This window comes from Capra hircus, chromosome 28 (assembly GCF_001704415.2).
Source record: "Capra hircus breed San Clemente chromosome 28, ASM170441v1, whole genome shotgun sequence".
Classification (NCBI taxonomy): Eukaryota; Metazoa; Chordata; class Mammalia; order Artiodactyla; family Bovidae; genus Capra; species Capra hircus.
The window spans coordinates 35,151,579-35,168,936 of record NC_030835.1 but is presented as its reverse complement, the minus strand read 5'-3'; the positions used below and the strand labels follow the sequence as shown (position 1 = coordinate 35,168,936).

Below are 17,358 nucleotides of genomic sequence, written 5' to 3'. Positions count from 1 at the left end.
TTCTTGGGCTTCCCTGGTGGCTCAGCTGGTAAAGAATCTGCCTGCAGTGTGGGAGACCTGGGTTCAACCCCTGGGTTGGGAAGATCCCCTGGAGAAGGGAATGGCTACCCACTCTAGTATTCTGGCCTGGAGAATTCCATGGACTGTATATCCATGGGGCCACAAAGAGTGGGACACGACTGAGCAACTTTCACTTTTTTTTTCACTTTCCACTTAAAAATAAGTGCTTGTTGAAAGAAGGAAGAAGTTAGGACTATGAATCACTGCAGTTGGGCAATCCAAACAGTTAAGATAATGGAATGGGATACTAGATATTGTGAGTATAGATAAGGACATTTAGTTATAAAGTGGTAGACAAACTCTAAAGAATATGAAGATGTTGGAAACCAGAATAAACAGTCTCGGAAAGGGACACTATCCTTGAACTCCCTGGATTTTTCCAGGAATAACTCTTAAAATATGTTGTACCTCCATGGAATACCTTTAAGAACTGAGGAGATTCTGGGACTTCCCTGGTGGTCTAGTGGTTAAGACTCTGTGCTTCCAACACAGGGGACATGAGTTCAATCCCTGGTCAGGGAAGATCCCATATGCCTTGTGGCCAAAAAATACAATTTTTTAAATGTAAGATTTTTAATCTTTACAGTTACTTTTCAGATTATTATTTAATATGTATTTTGAGCCTGTGTGTATGTAATCTAAACATCATGTCATTTGGGGAAATTCATTGTGAAATGATTGATTAATTCAGTGAAAATCAAACTGTTAAACCTAAGCTGACCAGTTAATTGACACTTAAATTTTATATAGTGATAAACAGAGGAAATCTCTACCTTACAGAGCATTTTGAGAATGAATAAAGTTGGTGGTATAAAATAACTTGTATACATACTAACCTCTGTGAAAATTGGCAGTTTTGCATATTGTGAATATAACTTGGAGGTACTGGAAGGAATTATATAGAAGTACAACACCAGAGGCTTATTATATGTAAATACAGTAGAACCAAACAGCAAGATTTAGGGTTTAAATTATACAGAAAAGGTCAAGGAGTCAGGATAAATGATGTCAGACCTTGTGTATATTAAACATTCTTTTTTTCTGGATTTGAACTGATGGAGAGAATGGGAGGGTTTTATTTATTTTTTTTAAGTTCATTCCATTTTTTCTGTAAGATGGTACCAAAAACCCTGAACTTTTTTGTATATAATTTTACTATTTATTTATTTTTGGCTCTGCTGGGTCTTTGTTCCTGTGCAGCTTTCTCCAGTTGCAGCAAGCAGGGGCTACTCTCTAGTTGCAGTGTGCGGGCTTCTCATTGTGGTGGCTTCTTCTGCAGCAGAGCAGAGGCTAGGGTGCACGGGCTTCAGTAGTTAGGGCATGAGGGCTCAGTCGTTGTGACTCCCAGGCTCTAGAGCTCAGGCGCATTAGTTGCAGCACACAGACTAAGTATTTCTGCGCCATGTGGGATCTCCCCAGATCAGGGATCAAACCGGTGTCTCCTGCATTGGCAGGTGGGTTTGTTACCACTGAGCCACCAGGGAAGCCCTGTGATGGCTTTCAAGGTCAAAAATAAATATCCTGCTGAATCAAGAGCCAGAAAGAAGGTATGGGAATGCCCCTGTTGTGCCAGCATTGGTGTTACAATGTCCTGCACTAAAGATGCATTTGCTGGCATTGAAACATGTATACTATCATGTAAGAAACGAATCGCCAGTCTATGTTCAATGCAGGATACAGGATGCTCGGGGCTGGTGCACGGGGATGATCCAGAGAGATGATATGGGGTGGAAGATGGGAGGGAGGGTTCATGTTTGGGAACTCACGTACACCCGTGGCGGATTCATTTCAATGTATGGCAAGACCAATATAGTATTGTAAAATAAAGTAAAAATAAAAATTAAAAAAAAATAAAAATAAAGATGCATTTGCATCACGGGAAATTCCCTAAGACCTCACGTAGCATGATTTTTTTTTCATTTTCAAAGCCAAAATGGAATAGAAGCAACAAATATCATGTCTGAAATCCTGGCTTCTGGATCCAGTTCTGAAAAATAATACTTGCTATATGGTCTCGGGCATATAGCCCTCTGTTTTCGTTTCCTTAAAAAAAAAAAGAAACGTTAATTGGAAATGGTCTTTTCATACCTCTTTCAAAGTTCTAAAGATCTCAGAAATCTAAGGCAAATAATTTTTGTTTTACATTCCCTATCAACATTCTTGATTCAAATTTTAGCATTCCATTTAACTAACTGTAGGACCTTAGACAGAATAATTTAACATCTTAGTTGTTTCCTCACCTTGAAAAATGGAGTTAATATTTAATAATAGATGGAAAGGTGCCTTATATAATCGGGCACATAGTAGACCATTAGTAAATGTTGCCCTTCCTTCTGATCAGATAATTCAGATTTAGACATTAGTATAATATTAGCCATTTTTATCTGCTTTTGTCTGTTTAGTTTAGGTTATAAATGTGGATTTCTACCTGAGTTTCAGAAATTCCAAAATCTGAAATTGTGTATTCTTAGGAAAAGCTGGTAGGCTTGATCTACTTTATATTCTTTTTTATTCTGGCTCCCACCACAGATTTTACACCCACAGCCTGCCCCCACACCCTTGTGACTGCCAATTTCTTTGCTGGACTTGCACGCTCCCAACATACCCCTCTGCTCAGGAGTGAGGTGGCTCTTCGAGGGAGAAAGTTAAAATTTGCTGAAGCCATCTGTCTTTCGTTGGAGGAAGCAATTTAGCCATAAGTTGTAGCTACTGTTTTAACAGATTTACCAATAGTTAGGGCGGGTCTGGCACAGGCCCAAGTAACCAACTGGACTGGTGTGTACTAATTTAAGACCCACTGCCAGGAAGAAAACTTCCTTTAGATACATCAGACTTTGTTATTTGCAGGATGTCAGTTAAGGTAACTGGAATAGAAGAGGGAGGGCACAGAGGAGAGGAAGGTAGGACTGATATTTTACCTGTTCTGAGGGAGGTGTGTGTGTGAATTTGTGGAAATTGGTTTCATTGGGTTGGAATATTTTTGAGTTCAGCTCACCTCAATTATTAAAGAAATGAACTTCAACCGTCATGTTTTACTGTGGACAATTATTAAGAGTGAGGTCATTTATCAACTTCTGTAATTTATGGTAAAACATCCGTCTTGATAACTTTTATGACTTCCTGGCGTTATGTATATTGATAACTCTTTATTTACTTACTATTTGCCTTCTCTACATAAAGGTAAGATTTGGTAAGGCAAGGGCTCCTTTTTGTCCTGTTCACAACTCTATCTCCAGTGCATAGAACAGTGGTTGGCATGTGGTCAGTATACATTACATATCTGCCAAATGGAGGGACTGGATACAGTGTTTGAATGTTGAAAACTCAGAGCAGGAGTTGGCAGACTGAGGCCTGAGGGCCACGTCCACCTGCCTCTGGTTTTTGTGAGTAAAGTTTTATTTAAACACACCCATGCCCCTTTGTTCACAGGCTATTTGCAGTTGCGCTGCAACTCAGGCTTGAGTAAGTTTGGCAGAGACCGTATGATCCGTGAAACCTAAAATCTCTACTCTTTGGGAATTTATAGGCCTGACTTACAGTGTGGACTCTGAGATCTGGCACACCTGGGGTTCTTTTCTGACCACTCAGCTGTGATTTAAACTGAGATTGGAATTCAGTCACTGGGAAAAGATAATAATGATTCTTGTCTCAATGAATGATTGTTAATGGTCACTGAGATGAAGCGTTAGATAAACACTTGGAATTAGCTGCTGTTAGGGAGCCCTGTGCGGTAAGCATTTGTTTGTGGGACACTGGCCAAATGGAAGTGACCAAGGCCTGGCAACTGGAAAGTACTTGGAGGTTTTCTCCACTGTCTGTTTGCTCTGATACAATTGTCATCTAGTCATTCCTGCTGTAAGATGTGCATTTTAAAAACATAGTTTTTAGAAATAGCCACAACAGAAATGCTGTGCTGTGTAGTGGCCAAGTCGTGTCTGACTCTTTGCGACCCCATGGACTGTAGCCGCCAGGCTCCTTCGTCTATGGGATTTCCTAGGCATGAATACTGGGGTGGGTTGTCATTTCCTTCTCCAGGGGATCTTCATAGTTGCTACTGAAACTGCATCTTCAGAGGTCAGAATACAATTTAATTTTTATTAGGTTCTACTTCATTTAAATTAAAAAGAGAAAGAAGTAGCATAATTTCTACTTGTGGATGTACTTTCACAAATATATTCCCCTAAAGGAGACCAAAATACTAAAGCAAAAAAAGAAAAAAAAAAAAAAAACCTACTGCTATAAGCTGATGAAAAATTATTTTCATGTATCTTTCATAAGATTAATACATTTTTCAACATTTGTAAAATATAAAGGATTATAATAAAAATGGTTAAAAATTATGTTTCCACTACCCAGAGAGAAATTTGATTTTTAATGTGTTTTCTCCCATTTAAAAGTTGGAGGTGTAAAAATAATTTTCTTTTACTACCTTAATTTGATAAATATTGTCCTAAGGCATAAAAACATTTTAAGCATAACTTTTGATATTTTTACTGATTTTGTATTTTAAGAAATGTCAGCCTTTTCGAGAAGTGCAAAAACAGTGAGTGAACACCTGTATATGCTTCACCCGGAATAACCCATTTTAAGTGTTGCCTGATTAGTTTTATTTCCCCCTACAGTTTTATTTTTGTGAGTCCTAAACATGATTTTTAGTGACTGTACCTGTTTAATCTTGTGTGTGTGTCATAATTAGCCATTCTCTTATTATGGCTATTTAGTTTCTTTTACCTTTTTTTTTTTTCCATTTAAAATTAGTTTAATGAACATACATGTCAAGTACTATACATACAGGATATTGTTTTTAAAACCATAACCGTATTGCATAGATATTACAGAAGCAAAGACTAGAGCTTGGAGAATTTAAGTGACTTGCCAAGAAGCAGTCGAGCTGCAACTGGAATCCAGGTCTGTTGGATTCCAAACTCTGCTTTTAGTCATTTCCTAGTACTGCCTGTCTGCCCTCTGCTAGATGGTAGGTCTTCTGCAAAACCTTTCCTGACTCCATCTCTCTACTCTTCCTGTCTCTTGCCACTCCCTCTTTTTCAGGTCAGTAGGCTATCTTGGCTTCACTTCTTCACTTGTCTCCCCATCATATTAGACTGTGAGAACCTTTTAGCTGGGTCTGTGTTAGTCACTTAACATTTCTGGTTTCTGGCACACAGTAGCTGCTCAAAAAACGTGGATAAAGAAATGAATAGTTGAAAGTGTCTTTTTTAAAAAAAGTTACTGGAGTATAGTTGATTTACACATTGTGATAGTTTCAGGTATACAGCAAAATGATTCAGTTATATTCACTCTTTTTCAGATTCTTCTCCCATATAGGTTATTACAGAATATTGGGTACAGTTAGTAATGCATATTACTAACTCACTCTTGATCTCTCTTGTACTAGTATAATTTTGTTAGCAGGATTTCTGGTACTGAGCTCAGTGCAGACTCACTAGCATTGAGAATCTGAACTTCAATAACTTGAAGAGCATGTATTTGAACCACCTTATATCCCCATCATTCTGCCACATTTCTGTATCCCATTTTCTTAAATGAATATTTTTACATACACTATCACTTCTTTTCATAATAAAATATGTATTCATTTAAAAATTGTGTAATTGAGAGACATAAAAAGAGAAAAAAGTATTAAAACTTCCAAAATTCTGAAACTTTTTTGATTAAAAAAACCTTATTGTGTTTTTGCATCTTTAAAAGTAAGTCATGTGTTACCTCTTTCTTTACTGAAGTAATATTTACTATGACTATTTCCTAAATATTGATGAACCTTTGTAAAACAGATTTTCAAAAGTTAAGTAGCATACCATCTTAAGGAAAAGAAAAAAACATACTTATTGTCCAAACGATTCTAGGATTCTAAATATAGTGAACAGTCTAGGACATAAATCTTTGGACACAGCAGTAAGTACTTGATTTTTTAGATGAAAACATCAGGCATACAAATGTTTACATACATATCAGACATACAGAAAAGCTCAGATATTAATAAATACCCAATATCTATACAGATATTTTTAGGTATTCAGTAACTTCACTTTTAGGGTAGTAGCTCCATCTACACATAAAGTGATTAGAAAGAAAGAAATGTTAAGCATCAGAGGAGATATTTCTATCTTGATATCCCCTAGTTAGGTTTGCCAGTTTGTGCCCATGTAGTTTAACCTCTCTCAGATCTATTGTATTTATTCAGTTCTTTTTTTTTTTGACTCCTCTGGGGACACTTATTTCCTTGACTACATCATCAAGAACTGGCACAGCTACAGACACAGCTGTGTCTTTTTTAGCTTTAACTAGAAACTCATCATTCACACTTCCTTGAACCCAGCTGGATGTGTTCATGCTTCCTGGTTGGTAGCACTGTGATACAACCATTTATTTAAGTATATACTGATGATACACAGTGGGTGAAATCCTTATGAATTATCAGATGTTATTTCTATTGTCTTGTGCTGTTTGGAGAGTTATACATTGCTTTTGTGCTTGCTCAGTCATGTCCAACTCTTTGTGACCCTTTGGACTGTAGCCTGCCAGGCTCCTCTGTCCATGGGATTCTCCAGACAAGAATACTGGAGTGGGTTGCCATTTCCTCCTCCAGGGGATCTTTCTGACCCAGGGATCAAACTTGCATCTCCTACATTGGCAGGAAGATTCTTTACTACTAAACAACCTGGGAAGCCCAATACAGTGCTTTCACTGACACTAATTTCAACAAGGAAAGGAGTGGACATCTTAATGGTAGAAATTTGGTATTTTGTTCATAGGATCCTCTGCTGCTTTGATCTACAAGTTAGAGTGTCTCATTTGTAGTCTACATCCCAATACTGACCTTGTTTATTGTGCTGGCTGTTTGAAATTTCATGTAAAGTATAGCAGAAAGAAATTCAGTTCAGTTTAGTCTCTGAGTCGTGTCTAAATCTTCACGACCCCATGGACTGCAGTATGCCAGGCCTCCCTGTGCATCACCAACTCTCAGAGTCCATCAAAACCTATGTCCATTGAGTCGGTGATGCCATCCAACCATCTCATTCTCTGTCGTCTCCTTCTTCTCCTGCCCTCAATCTTCCCCAGTATCAGGGTGTTTTCCAATGAGTCAGTTCTTCGCATCTGGTGGCCAAAGTACTGGAGTTTCAGCTTCAACATCAGTCCTTCCAATGAACACCCAGGACTGATCTCCTTTAGGATGGACTGTTTGAATCTCCTTGCAGTCCAAGGGACTCTCGAGAGTCTTCTCCAACACCACAGTTCAAAAGCATCAATTCTTCAGTGCTTAGCTTTCTTTATGTCCAACTCTCACATCCATACATTACTACTGGAAAAACTATAGCCTTGTTTACATACATATAGCCTTGACTAGACTGACCTTTGTTGGCAGAGTAATGTCTCTGCTTTTTAATATGCTGTCTAGGTTGGACATAACTTTCCTTCCAAGGAGTAAAAATCTTTTAATTTCATGGCTGCAGTCACCATCTGCAGTGATTTTGGACCCCCCCAAAATAAAGTCAGCCACTGTTTCCCCATCTATTTGCCATGAACTGATGCGACCAGATGCCATGATCTTCGTTTTCTGAATGTTGATCTTTAAGCCAACTTCTTCACTCTCCTCTTTCACTTTCATGAAGGGGCTCTTTAGTTGTTCTTCGCCTTCTGCCATAAGGGTGGTGTCATCTGCATATATGAGGTTTTTAAAAGTACATAAATGCTGCATCTGCTGAAATACATCATCTCATCCCCTTACCAGGCAGTTAATTCTAAAGAATTTAAAAAATTAACATAATTAATGTGGTTTCCTTTCTTTCTTTAATAGTCAAAAGATTAACCCTGCCACACATTAAAATGTTTGTTTCTTCATTTCTCATTGCTGTTGCTTTTGATTTAGTTTCTTGTTAACTTTTTTTTTAGTACTTATTTTCCTGTTGTCTTTATTATTTTTTTTCCATTTTAATTTTTTTTTATTTTTTTTCATTTTTTTTTTAAATTTTAAAATCTTTAATTCTTACATGCGTTCCCAAACATGAACCCCCCTCCCACCTCCCTCCCCATAACATCTCTCTGGGTCATCCCCATGCACCAGCCCCAAGCATGCTGTATCCTGCGTCAGACATAGACTGGCGATTCGATTCTTACATGATAGTATACATGTTAGAATGCCATTCTCCCAAATCATCCCACCCTCTCCCTCTCCCTCTGAGTCCAAAAGTCCATTATACATATCTTTGTCTTTTTTGCTGTCTTGCATACAGGGTCGTCATTGCCATCTTTCTAAATTCCATATATATGTGTTAGTATACTGTATTGGTGTTTTTCTTTCTGGCTTACTTCACTCTGTATAATAGGCTCCAGTTTCATCCATCTCATCAGAACTGATTCAAATGAATTCTTTTTAACGGCTGAGTAATACTCTATTGTGTATATGTACCACAGCTTTCTTATCCATTCATCTGTTGATGGACATCTAGGTTGTTTCCATGTCCTGGCTATTATAAACAGTGCTGCGATGAACATTGGGGTGCATGTATCTCTTTCAATTCTGGTTTCCTCGGTGTGTATGCCCAGCAGTGGGATTGCTGGGTCATATGGCAGTTCTATTTGCAATTTTTTAAGGAATCTCCATACTGTTCTCCATAGTGGCTGTACTAGTTTGCATTCCCACCAACAGTGTAGGAGGGTTCCCTTTTCTCCACACCCTCTCCAGCATTTAATGCTTGCAGATTTTTGGATCACAGCCATTCTGACTGGTATGAAGTGGTACCTCATTGTGGTTTTGATGTGCATTTCTCTAATAATGAGTGATGTTGAGCATCTTTTCATGTGTTTGTTAGCCATCCATATGTCTTCTTTGGAGAAATGTCTATTTAGTTCTTTGGCCCATTTTTTGATTGGGTCGTTTATTTTTCTGGAATTGAGCTGCAGGAGTTGCTTGTATATTTTTAACTTACTTTTTGATTTCATATCTTATTTATGTTAATTGTGCATTACCCTTCTTAAGCTATACTGACAGTGATATTGAAGGGAAAGGGACAGATGAACGAGTTTCAGCAGGATTTTAGCAACTGCTTCAACATTTTTATTTATATGTATATTTTCGATGCTTAGATCTAGGAAACTCTAGGAAGGAAAACAGACAAAATTCTCTTCAAAGATCAAAAGCAGCCATCAGTGAATGAAAACCTTTAAAAATGTTGTCTCCAACCTTTTTTTTTTCTTTGCATTACATGTAAAGAAATCTATTAGTTGTGTTTTGTGTTTACACATCTCAGACTCTGTAGCAGCACAGTTTGGCTCTTCTTTCTCACATTCCCTGTGCAAAAGAGTCACCTGCACCTCAGAACTAGGAGACTGTGGGGTGGGGACTTTGCTCACTACGATCCCTGGAGGACTTGGGGGATGCTTAGCCATTATCTCATTTTACAGAAGTTTAAAGTGAAAGAAGGCACTTACCTAGAGCCCACATTTACTGAATTACAATGCCAAGGGCAGATACTGGTCTTCTGATCATCACATTTAAGACTCTATGTGCGAGAGAGCAAAAGAGACACAGATGTAAAGAACAGACTTTTGGACTCTGTGGGAGAAGGTGAGGATGGGATGGTTTGAGAGAATAGCATTGAAACATGTATTTTATCATATGTGAAATAGATCGCCAGTCCAGGTTTGATGCATGAGACAGGGCGCTCAGGACTGGTTCACTGGGATGACCCTGAGGGATGGGATGGGGAGGGATGTGGGAGGAGAGTCAGGATAGGTAACACATGTACACCCATGGCTGATTCATGTGAAATGTATGGCAAAAACCACCACAATATTATAAAGTAATTAACCTCCAATTAAAAGAAAAAAAAAGACTTAGTGTCCATGGTTTCTTTACTCCACTCTTGTTTTTGCCTTGGGGTAAGAGTTCTGGAGCAATACTTTTGGTAATTCCATATTGAAAGGATTTTATATGAATGATCCTAAAATTTTTGATATGTATTTTTTCTTCCTAGGATTCATACCTGTGTGTAGCCTGGGAGTGGCTCAAGTGGGCAGGCTGAACTTTGGAAAGGATGTCAGCACCTTGAAATATTTCACCATCTGTGGCTTACAAGAGGGCTATGAGCCATTTGCCGTTAACACAAATAGGGATATTACCATGTGGCTGAGCAAGAGGCTTCCTCAATTTCTCCAAGTTCCATCAAACCATGAACATATTGAGGTTTGCTTTTTCTTTAAAACTTGGACCATTGGCCAAAACCAGGAGGGGAAGTTCCTACTTAGACAATTACTGTCACTTACTCAAAATGATGGTTCTAATGTGTTCCATTATAGGGGAATCTAAGGATAGAATTACCCTCTAGTTTTAGGTACTGTGTGAGAGGCTGATTAGACTGATTAACTATGGTTGAGCCTGGAACAACTTTGTGGTTAATTTGCATATAATTTATAGTTGTCCCTCTGCTTCTACGGATTCAACCAACCATGGATTATGTAATACCCATGGTAGTGTTTCCCCTTGAAAATATCCACATCTTAGTAGATCCAAGCAGTTCAAACCTTCATTGTTCAGGGTCAACTGTATGTAATTCTTTTTTTAATATATATATATATATATATATATATCGGCAGTGGCAAGCTCAATCTGAGTATATACTGTTGTAACGTGAATTTCCCAGATTGTCTTCCGAGTTAGAAGCAGAACTGTGAGCATATCCTTACACAGCCATCCCTATGTTTAATGATCTCATTTATAAAATTAAGCCACAAGTGGGCCATGTCTGGGGTTTTAAAAGTTTGATGCACCTTTAAAGGGGTTTTGGAATCAGAAGTCAACAGTGCTGAGCATTTGAATGATTGCTTCTTCATTTGCTAGGTGACCAGAATAGATGGCACCATAGACAGTTCCCCATGTTTAAAAGTCACTCAGAAGTCCTTTGGCTCTCAGAACAGCAGCACGGATATCATGTTTTATCGTCTGAGCATGCCCATCGAGTGTGCAGAGGTCTTCTCCAAGACTGCAGCTGGAGGGATCCCTGGCACCGGCCTCTTTGGGCCCAAGAATGATCTGGAGGATTATGATGTGGATTCAGACTTTGAGGTTCTCATGAAGACAGCTCACGGCCATCTGGTGCCAGATCGAGGAGACAAAGACAAAGAAGCTACAAAACCAGAGTTTAATAACCACAAAGATTATGCTCAGGAAAAACCCTCTCGTCTGAAACAGAGGTCATTGATATATGCAAAATGATTTTTAAAGTTTTTGTAATTTTAATTTTTTAAATGATTTTAAATATGTAGTTATTATGTGGGGTCACAGGAGAGGGCGGGAGAGGTAAGGGATATCCAAAATCAATTTGTTCTACCTCTTCTTCCTTCTTTATGGACCAAGGATTCCACAGAAGAATAAAACAGCCTGTTTGCCCTCTGATTTGTTAGCACTAACCGTCTATCTCAAGAGTTACTTTTCCTATGATTTTTTTTTTATTGTGGCAAAACTAAAATTTGCCATCATAACCATTTTTAAGTGATAGTTCAGTAGTGCTAAGTGTATTCACATTGTTGTGAAACAGATCTCTGGAACATTTTTAGTTTGCAAAACTGAAACTCTACACCTATATAACAGCGTTCCCTTTCCAACCTATACCAACCCCTGCTCATCTCCACTTTTTGTTTCTATGAATTTGGCTGCTTTAGATACCTCATGTAAATGAAGTCATACAGTATCTGTCTTTCTGTGACTGACTTATGTAGCATATTGTCCTCAAGGGTCATATGTGTTGCAGCATTTGTCAGAATTCACTTCCTTTTTAAGGCGGAACAATATTCCAGTGTGTGTATATGCACCACATTTTGTTTATGCATTCATCCACTGATGGCCATTTAGAGTGATTCCATCTCTTGGCTCTTGTGATTTATGCTGTTATGAACATGGATGTGCAAATAGCTTTTCATGACCCTACTTTCAGTTCCTTTGGTTATGTACTCAAAAGTGGGGTGCCTAGTGGTTCTGTATTTAAATTCTTGAGGAAAAATAATTATCGTACTCCACAGTAGTCGTACCATTTTACAATTCCATCACCACTGCACAAGGGTCTCAGTTTCTCCATATCCTTGTCAACCATTGTTACTTTCTGGGTTTTTTGCTGGTAGCCATCCTAAACGGTGTGCAGTGATATCTCATTGTGGATTTAATTTCCATGTCCCTGATGATTAGTGATGGGGAACACCTTTTTATATGCTTATTGGTCATTTGTATATCATGTTTAGAGAAATGTCTATTCAACTTCTTGGCCATTTTTTCTCTTTCTTTGATTGGGTAATTTGCTTTTTTGTTACTGATTTGTAGGAATTCTTTATATATTCTAGATACTAATCTATCTTCAGATATATGATTTGTAAGTACTTTCTCCCAAGAGTTAATTTTTAAGATGTTTCCACTTACAGCGTTGGTTGAAGTATTCCATCTTTATATTCTACATAGCATTTTTAGTATTTATTTTAAATAGTATTTTTTAATGGAGAAGAAGGCAAATGGTTTTAGCATCCTTTCTTAACAATAAATGCAAATTTCTCTACCTCAGCACTATTGCAGTGCTCTGGGTCATATAAATTTTTTTGGTAAGAGTCTGCCTTGTGCATTGATGGGCGGTTAGCAGTATCCCTGGCCTCCACCACTAGATGCCAGTGACACACTCCGCCAGTTGTTACAACCCCAAATATCTCCAGATATTGTCTGATGCCCTCTTGGGGTTAATCATACTGTTTGACAACCAGTCTACTAAGTTAGTTATATGTTTATGTTTGAGATAGGCAGCACATTTGAAAGTTGCTTATTCCTAATCCTCTAATATATTTCAGGTTTTTGCTTCGAAGAACAAAGCCAGATTATAGCACCAGCCATTCTGCAAGACTCACTGAAGATGTCCTTGCAGATGAGAGGGATGACTATGATTACTTGATGCAAACGTCCACGGTATGAGGTCCCCACTTTCATCATTTGTTTCTGTTTCCCAGTGATCACGCTTTGCATTTCAAACGGTTACCTTTGATTCAGATCCAATTCTGGTCTCCTGCATCGTAGGCTGATTCTTTACCATCTGAGCCACCAGGGTAGCCCACTATTTTGCAAGCGTATTTTTAGAATAATTATTCACTTATATTTTAGGGACCAAAAAGTTGAAAGACATGTATTTTCTGAGGTGATTGTTGTTGTTTAGTCACTAGGTTCTGTCCATCTCTTTGTGACCCCATGGACTGCAGCACACCAGGTTTCCCCGTCCTTCACTATCTCCCTGAGTTTGCTCAGACTCATCTCCATTGTGTTGGGGATACTTTCTAACCATCTCATCCACCCTCTTCTCCTTTTACCTTCAATCTCTCCCAGCATCATGGTCTTTTCCACTGAGGCGGCTCTTCACATCAGGTGGCCCAAGTATTGGAGCTTCAGCTTCACCACCAGTCCTTCCAATGAATATTCAGAGCTGATTACCTTTATGATTGACTGGTTTGATCTCCTTGCAGTCCAAGGGACTCTCAGAGTCTTCCCCCACATCACAATTGAAGGCATCAGTTCTCTGATGCTCCGCCAAAGTTCAGTCATAATTGAACTTATGGTCTGGCTCTCACATCTGTACATGACTACTGGAAAAGCCATAACTTTGACCATATGGAACTCTGTTAGCAAAGTGATGTCTCTGCTTTTTAATATGCTGTCTAAGTTGGTCAAAGCTTTCCTTCCAAGGAGCAAGCATCTTTTAATTTCATGGCTGCAGTCCCCGTCTGCAGTGATTTTGGAGCCCAAGAAAATACAATCTTCCACCGTTTCCACCTTTTCCCTTTCTATTTGCCTGAATGATGGGACTGGATGCCCTATATTATGCAAGCTGCTTGAGGAAAAATAGCACCTAAGGGCACCCTCAGTCCTGGTTTTGCTATCTTCTTTCTTGGCAACATTTTAATTTGCCACCTAAGTTTTCCAAGCACCTTGTGTATTTTCCTTCATCTCAGTGATGTATCTATAAGACCGCTTATCATACTTTGTTAGACATCAAGTTGTGCTGTCTGCCATTTAAAAATTTTAAAACACTCCTCATAAAACTCCAAATGGAAAAAAAATATATGTAGCTGTGTCCCTTGTAAAGTTCCCCGTGTTTGAACTTGACTTTCACATATTAGATCTGAACTATTTCAAAGTGATTTTAAGGGATGATTTTAAGCATCTTATGTTAGTGATAGCTAAGGGAAAGCATATTTAGGGTATAAAACAATATGAAACAAGTCTAAAACATATATGAAAACTCTAGAATAGATTAATGTTCTTGAATAAGCTTGAAGAATTCAAAGCTTACCTGCCTAATGGACTGATGATTTTATTATGTAAACATTATATATAGATAGATAGATATATAGATATATAGATACACACACATACATATATGTATATACACATACATATATATCGCCATACATTCATACTTGAAAGTATTTTTAATAAAAAGGTCCAGATCATCTTTGCTCAAGATAGTCCTTTCTCTTTTTCCCATTATTTCTGAAATAATTTCGGATCTCTGTTTCAAGACTTTTCTTATTTTGCCACATCAGTCCTTTGTGCCTATATTGTTTTTTTTCTTTTTATTGCTTTTTCTTTTTACCAAGTTATTTTTCCTTTTACTGCTTTAAGCTTTGAGTTTTGTTGCTGTTGTTATAGCCTAATTGAATATACTATTATTTTATTTTTTGTTGAAGTATAGTTGATTTATAATGTTGTATTAATTTCAGATGTACAGCAAAGTGATCCAGTTGTACATATATATATTGTATTTTTCAGATTCCTTTCCATTACAGGTTATTGTAAGATAATATAATTTCCTGTGCTATACCGTAGGACCTTGTTTTTTATGCATTCTGTGTATTAAAGCTTCTGTCTCTTAACCTCAACCTCCCAGCCCATCCCTCTCCCAACCCCTTCCCTGTGGTAAGCGCCAGTCTGTTCTCTGTGTCTGAGTTTCTGTTTTTGTTTCATGGGTAGGCTCATTTGTGTCATATTTTAGATTCCACATATAAGTGATATCATAAAGTATTTTTCTTTTTCTTTCTGATTTATTTCACTTAGTATGATAATCTTTAGTTGCATGGATGTTGCTGTAAATAGGTCAAATGATTTTAAATAAAGACATATCTTCATAGGCAAGTTAAAGGCATTGAAAGTCAAAGTTTTGTTTCTTTTTGCTTTGCCAATACTTGGTGTTGCTATCTCGACAGTACTATTACTCAGTGAGAATCTTTCCTGGACAAGAACCTGCCAATGTCTGGGTGGGCTGGATCACATCCGATTTCCATCAGTATGATACAGGCTTTGACTTGGACAGAGTTCGTACAGTGACCGTGACTCTGGGAGATGAAAAAGGAAAGGTGCACGAAAGGTTGGTTTTTCCTCCATTTTTTGTTACATAAATGATATCTGATAAAAATGTTGATAAACCTAGGCATCGTTTTTGCTTGAATTTTTATACCTAAAATAATATTCTATTTATAGGAACAACATAACCAAACCATTAATGTTAGTATCCTTTTTGTTATTCAAACAAGCCAGTAAGGAATCTGAGTATATTACAAGCGCAAAATCATGAAGGAAGAGCATTGTGTCTTTTGGGGGCACTAATCATATGTTCCTTCTGGCGGCATTGCACGTGACTAATGACTTGGGTTGCCGTTACTTAGCATTCGTTCCAGGAATTAAGAGACAGGTGAATGTGAGGCATTTAGCCTGTAGTCTGGTCTGTATCTTGGGAACTGGTTAGGTGGTGGGGAGAAAAGCGTGAAGACAGTGTGGGCTAGCGGATTAGACCAGATGGACGCATTTGAACTCCAACTGAGGAGCAGTGGATTCTTTCCTCAGCTTTGCCCTTGACTTGCTGTGTGGCTTTGGGTAAGTCAGTTACACTTTCTGTGCCATCCTTTCTCATTTGTAAAACAAACGAAACTCAAACCAAACCTTCAAAAAAGTGAAGAAGGCTATCTTCCTTGCAGAATAAGACAAGAGAAGACCTGGCCGGTTGCGTCTGCCCTTTGTGCCCATGCATCCTCTCTGATCTGCTGTGATGGCTCTCATAGGAAGAGCCTCTCTTCCCCTAGAATATTACTTCTCTTTTCTACCTGTGTCATTATTTTTGGTGACCGGAAGCTCCCTCTCCTGCCTTCAGTTTGTAACACTTGAACTGCAGTGAACTTAGCACTGGAGACAGAGGACTTAGCAAAAAATCCTCCAATGAAGAGTACTGTACCTCAGTAGGGGGGCCCAAACTACCTTTTTCCAGGCATATTCTGATGGATATATATTGATTTTCATAGATGGGAACAATGAAAGGAGATAACTCAGAATAGGGATGTGATAACATCAGCACTCCCTAGACCTTTTTAGCACTTAAGGACCAGTTTCATGGAAGATAATTTTACCACGGGCCAGGGGTAGGGCATGGTTTGGGAATGATTCAAACACACAATGTTTACTTGTGCATTTTATTTCTATTATTATTGCATCAGATCCACCTCAGATCACCAGGCCTTAGATCCCAGCGGTTCGGGACCCTTGTTTTCTGATTGATGATTTTGGTGTAGGAAATACAGGCGAAGGAAGGTTGTTGAAACTTATGTAAAAAGGGCATAGAAACACAGCCAACTTTTGATTATTCAGAAGCTGACTTTATCTCGGCCTGTTTACTCTTTTCTTACTCCTTGTCTGTATTTGGCCTTTTTTCTAGCTTCATTCACACATGCACTGTGTAGTGGCAGAGAAAGAAAACAAAGTAAAACTCAAAGAATTTAAGTTTGCTACCATCTCTGATAAAGGTTTTGGTGAGCTTGAAACTCAGGTGGGGTTTATTGTTAACATCATGGATCTGGTGCACATCCCAGCTTAAGTCTATCTCTCATAACAGATCACCAGGAATTATCCAAGGGCTTAATTTTAGCCAAAGTTTACATCTGTTGAGTCATTGACGGCTCATGTAGAATTGGCCTAGGACTCTATAGTGTCTGGAAATGGATGCTTCTTATCTCAGAACAAGTGGTTTAAAATAAAAACTATGAGAAAGAAAACTACCAATTTGGATGATTATTACATACTTAAACTTTTTTGAACCTCAGAAAAAGGTCCAGTTTGGTTTGAGTTTTTGGAGGGAAGGTGCAGGTCAGTTCTTAACCTTGGTTCTTACCAGTTGACCTGTCTTCATTAGGTGTGAAATTGAGAGACTGGAAGACCTGACTCAGAATGTCCACTGAAGTCGGTGGAATCGTGCTCAGAATCACAGAATC

General features: G+C 38.3%; 1 protein-coding gene across 1 annotated transcript in view; it reads left to right on the top strand.

Moving 5' to 3' along the window:
• Positions 1–17,358, top strand: part of RYR2 (ryanodine receptor 2) — an 814,256-nt gene that overhangs the window by 542,912 nt on the left and 253,986 nt on the right. Inside the window, exons 30-33 of the mRNA XM_018042460.1 lie at positions 10,056–10,264; positions 10,919–11,271; positions 12,904–13,018; positions 15,307–15,467. Of these exons, the coding sequence (XP_017897949.1) occupies positions 10,056–10,264; positions 10,919–11,271; positions 12,904–13,018; positions 15,307–15,467 (838 nt within the window). The remainder of the gene's footprint in view (positions 1–10,055; positions 10,265–10,918; positions 11,272–12,903; positions 13,019–15,306; positions 15,468–17,358) is intronic.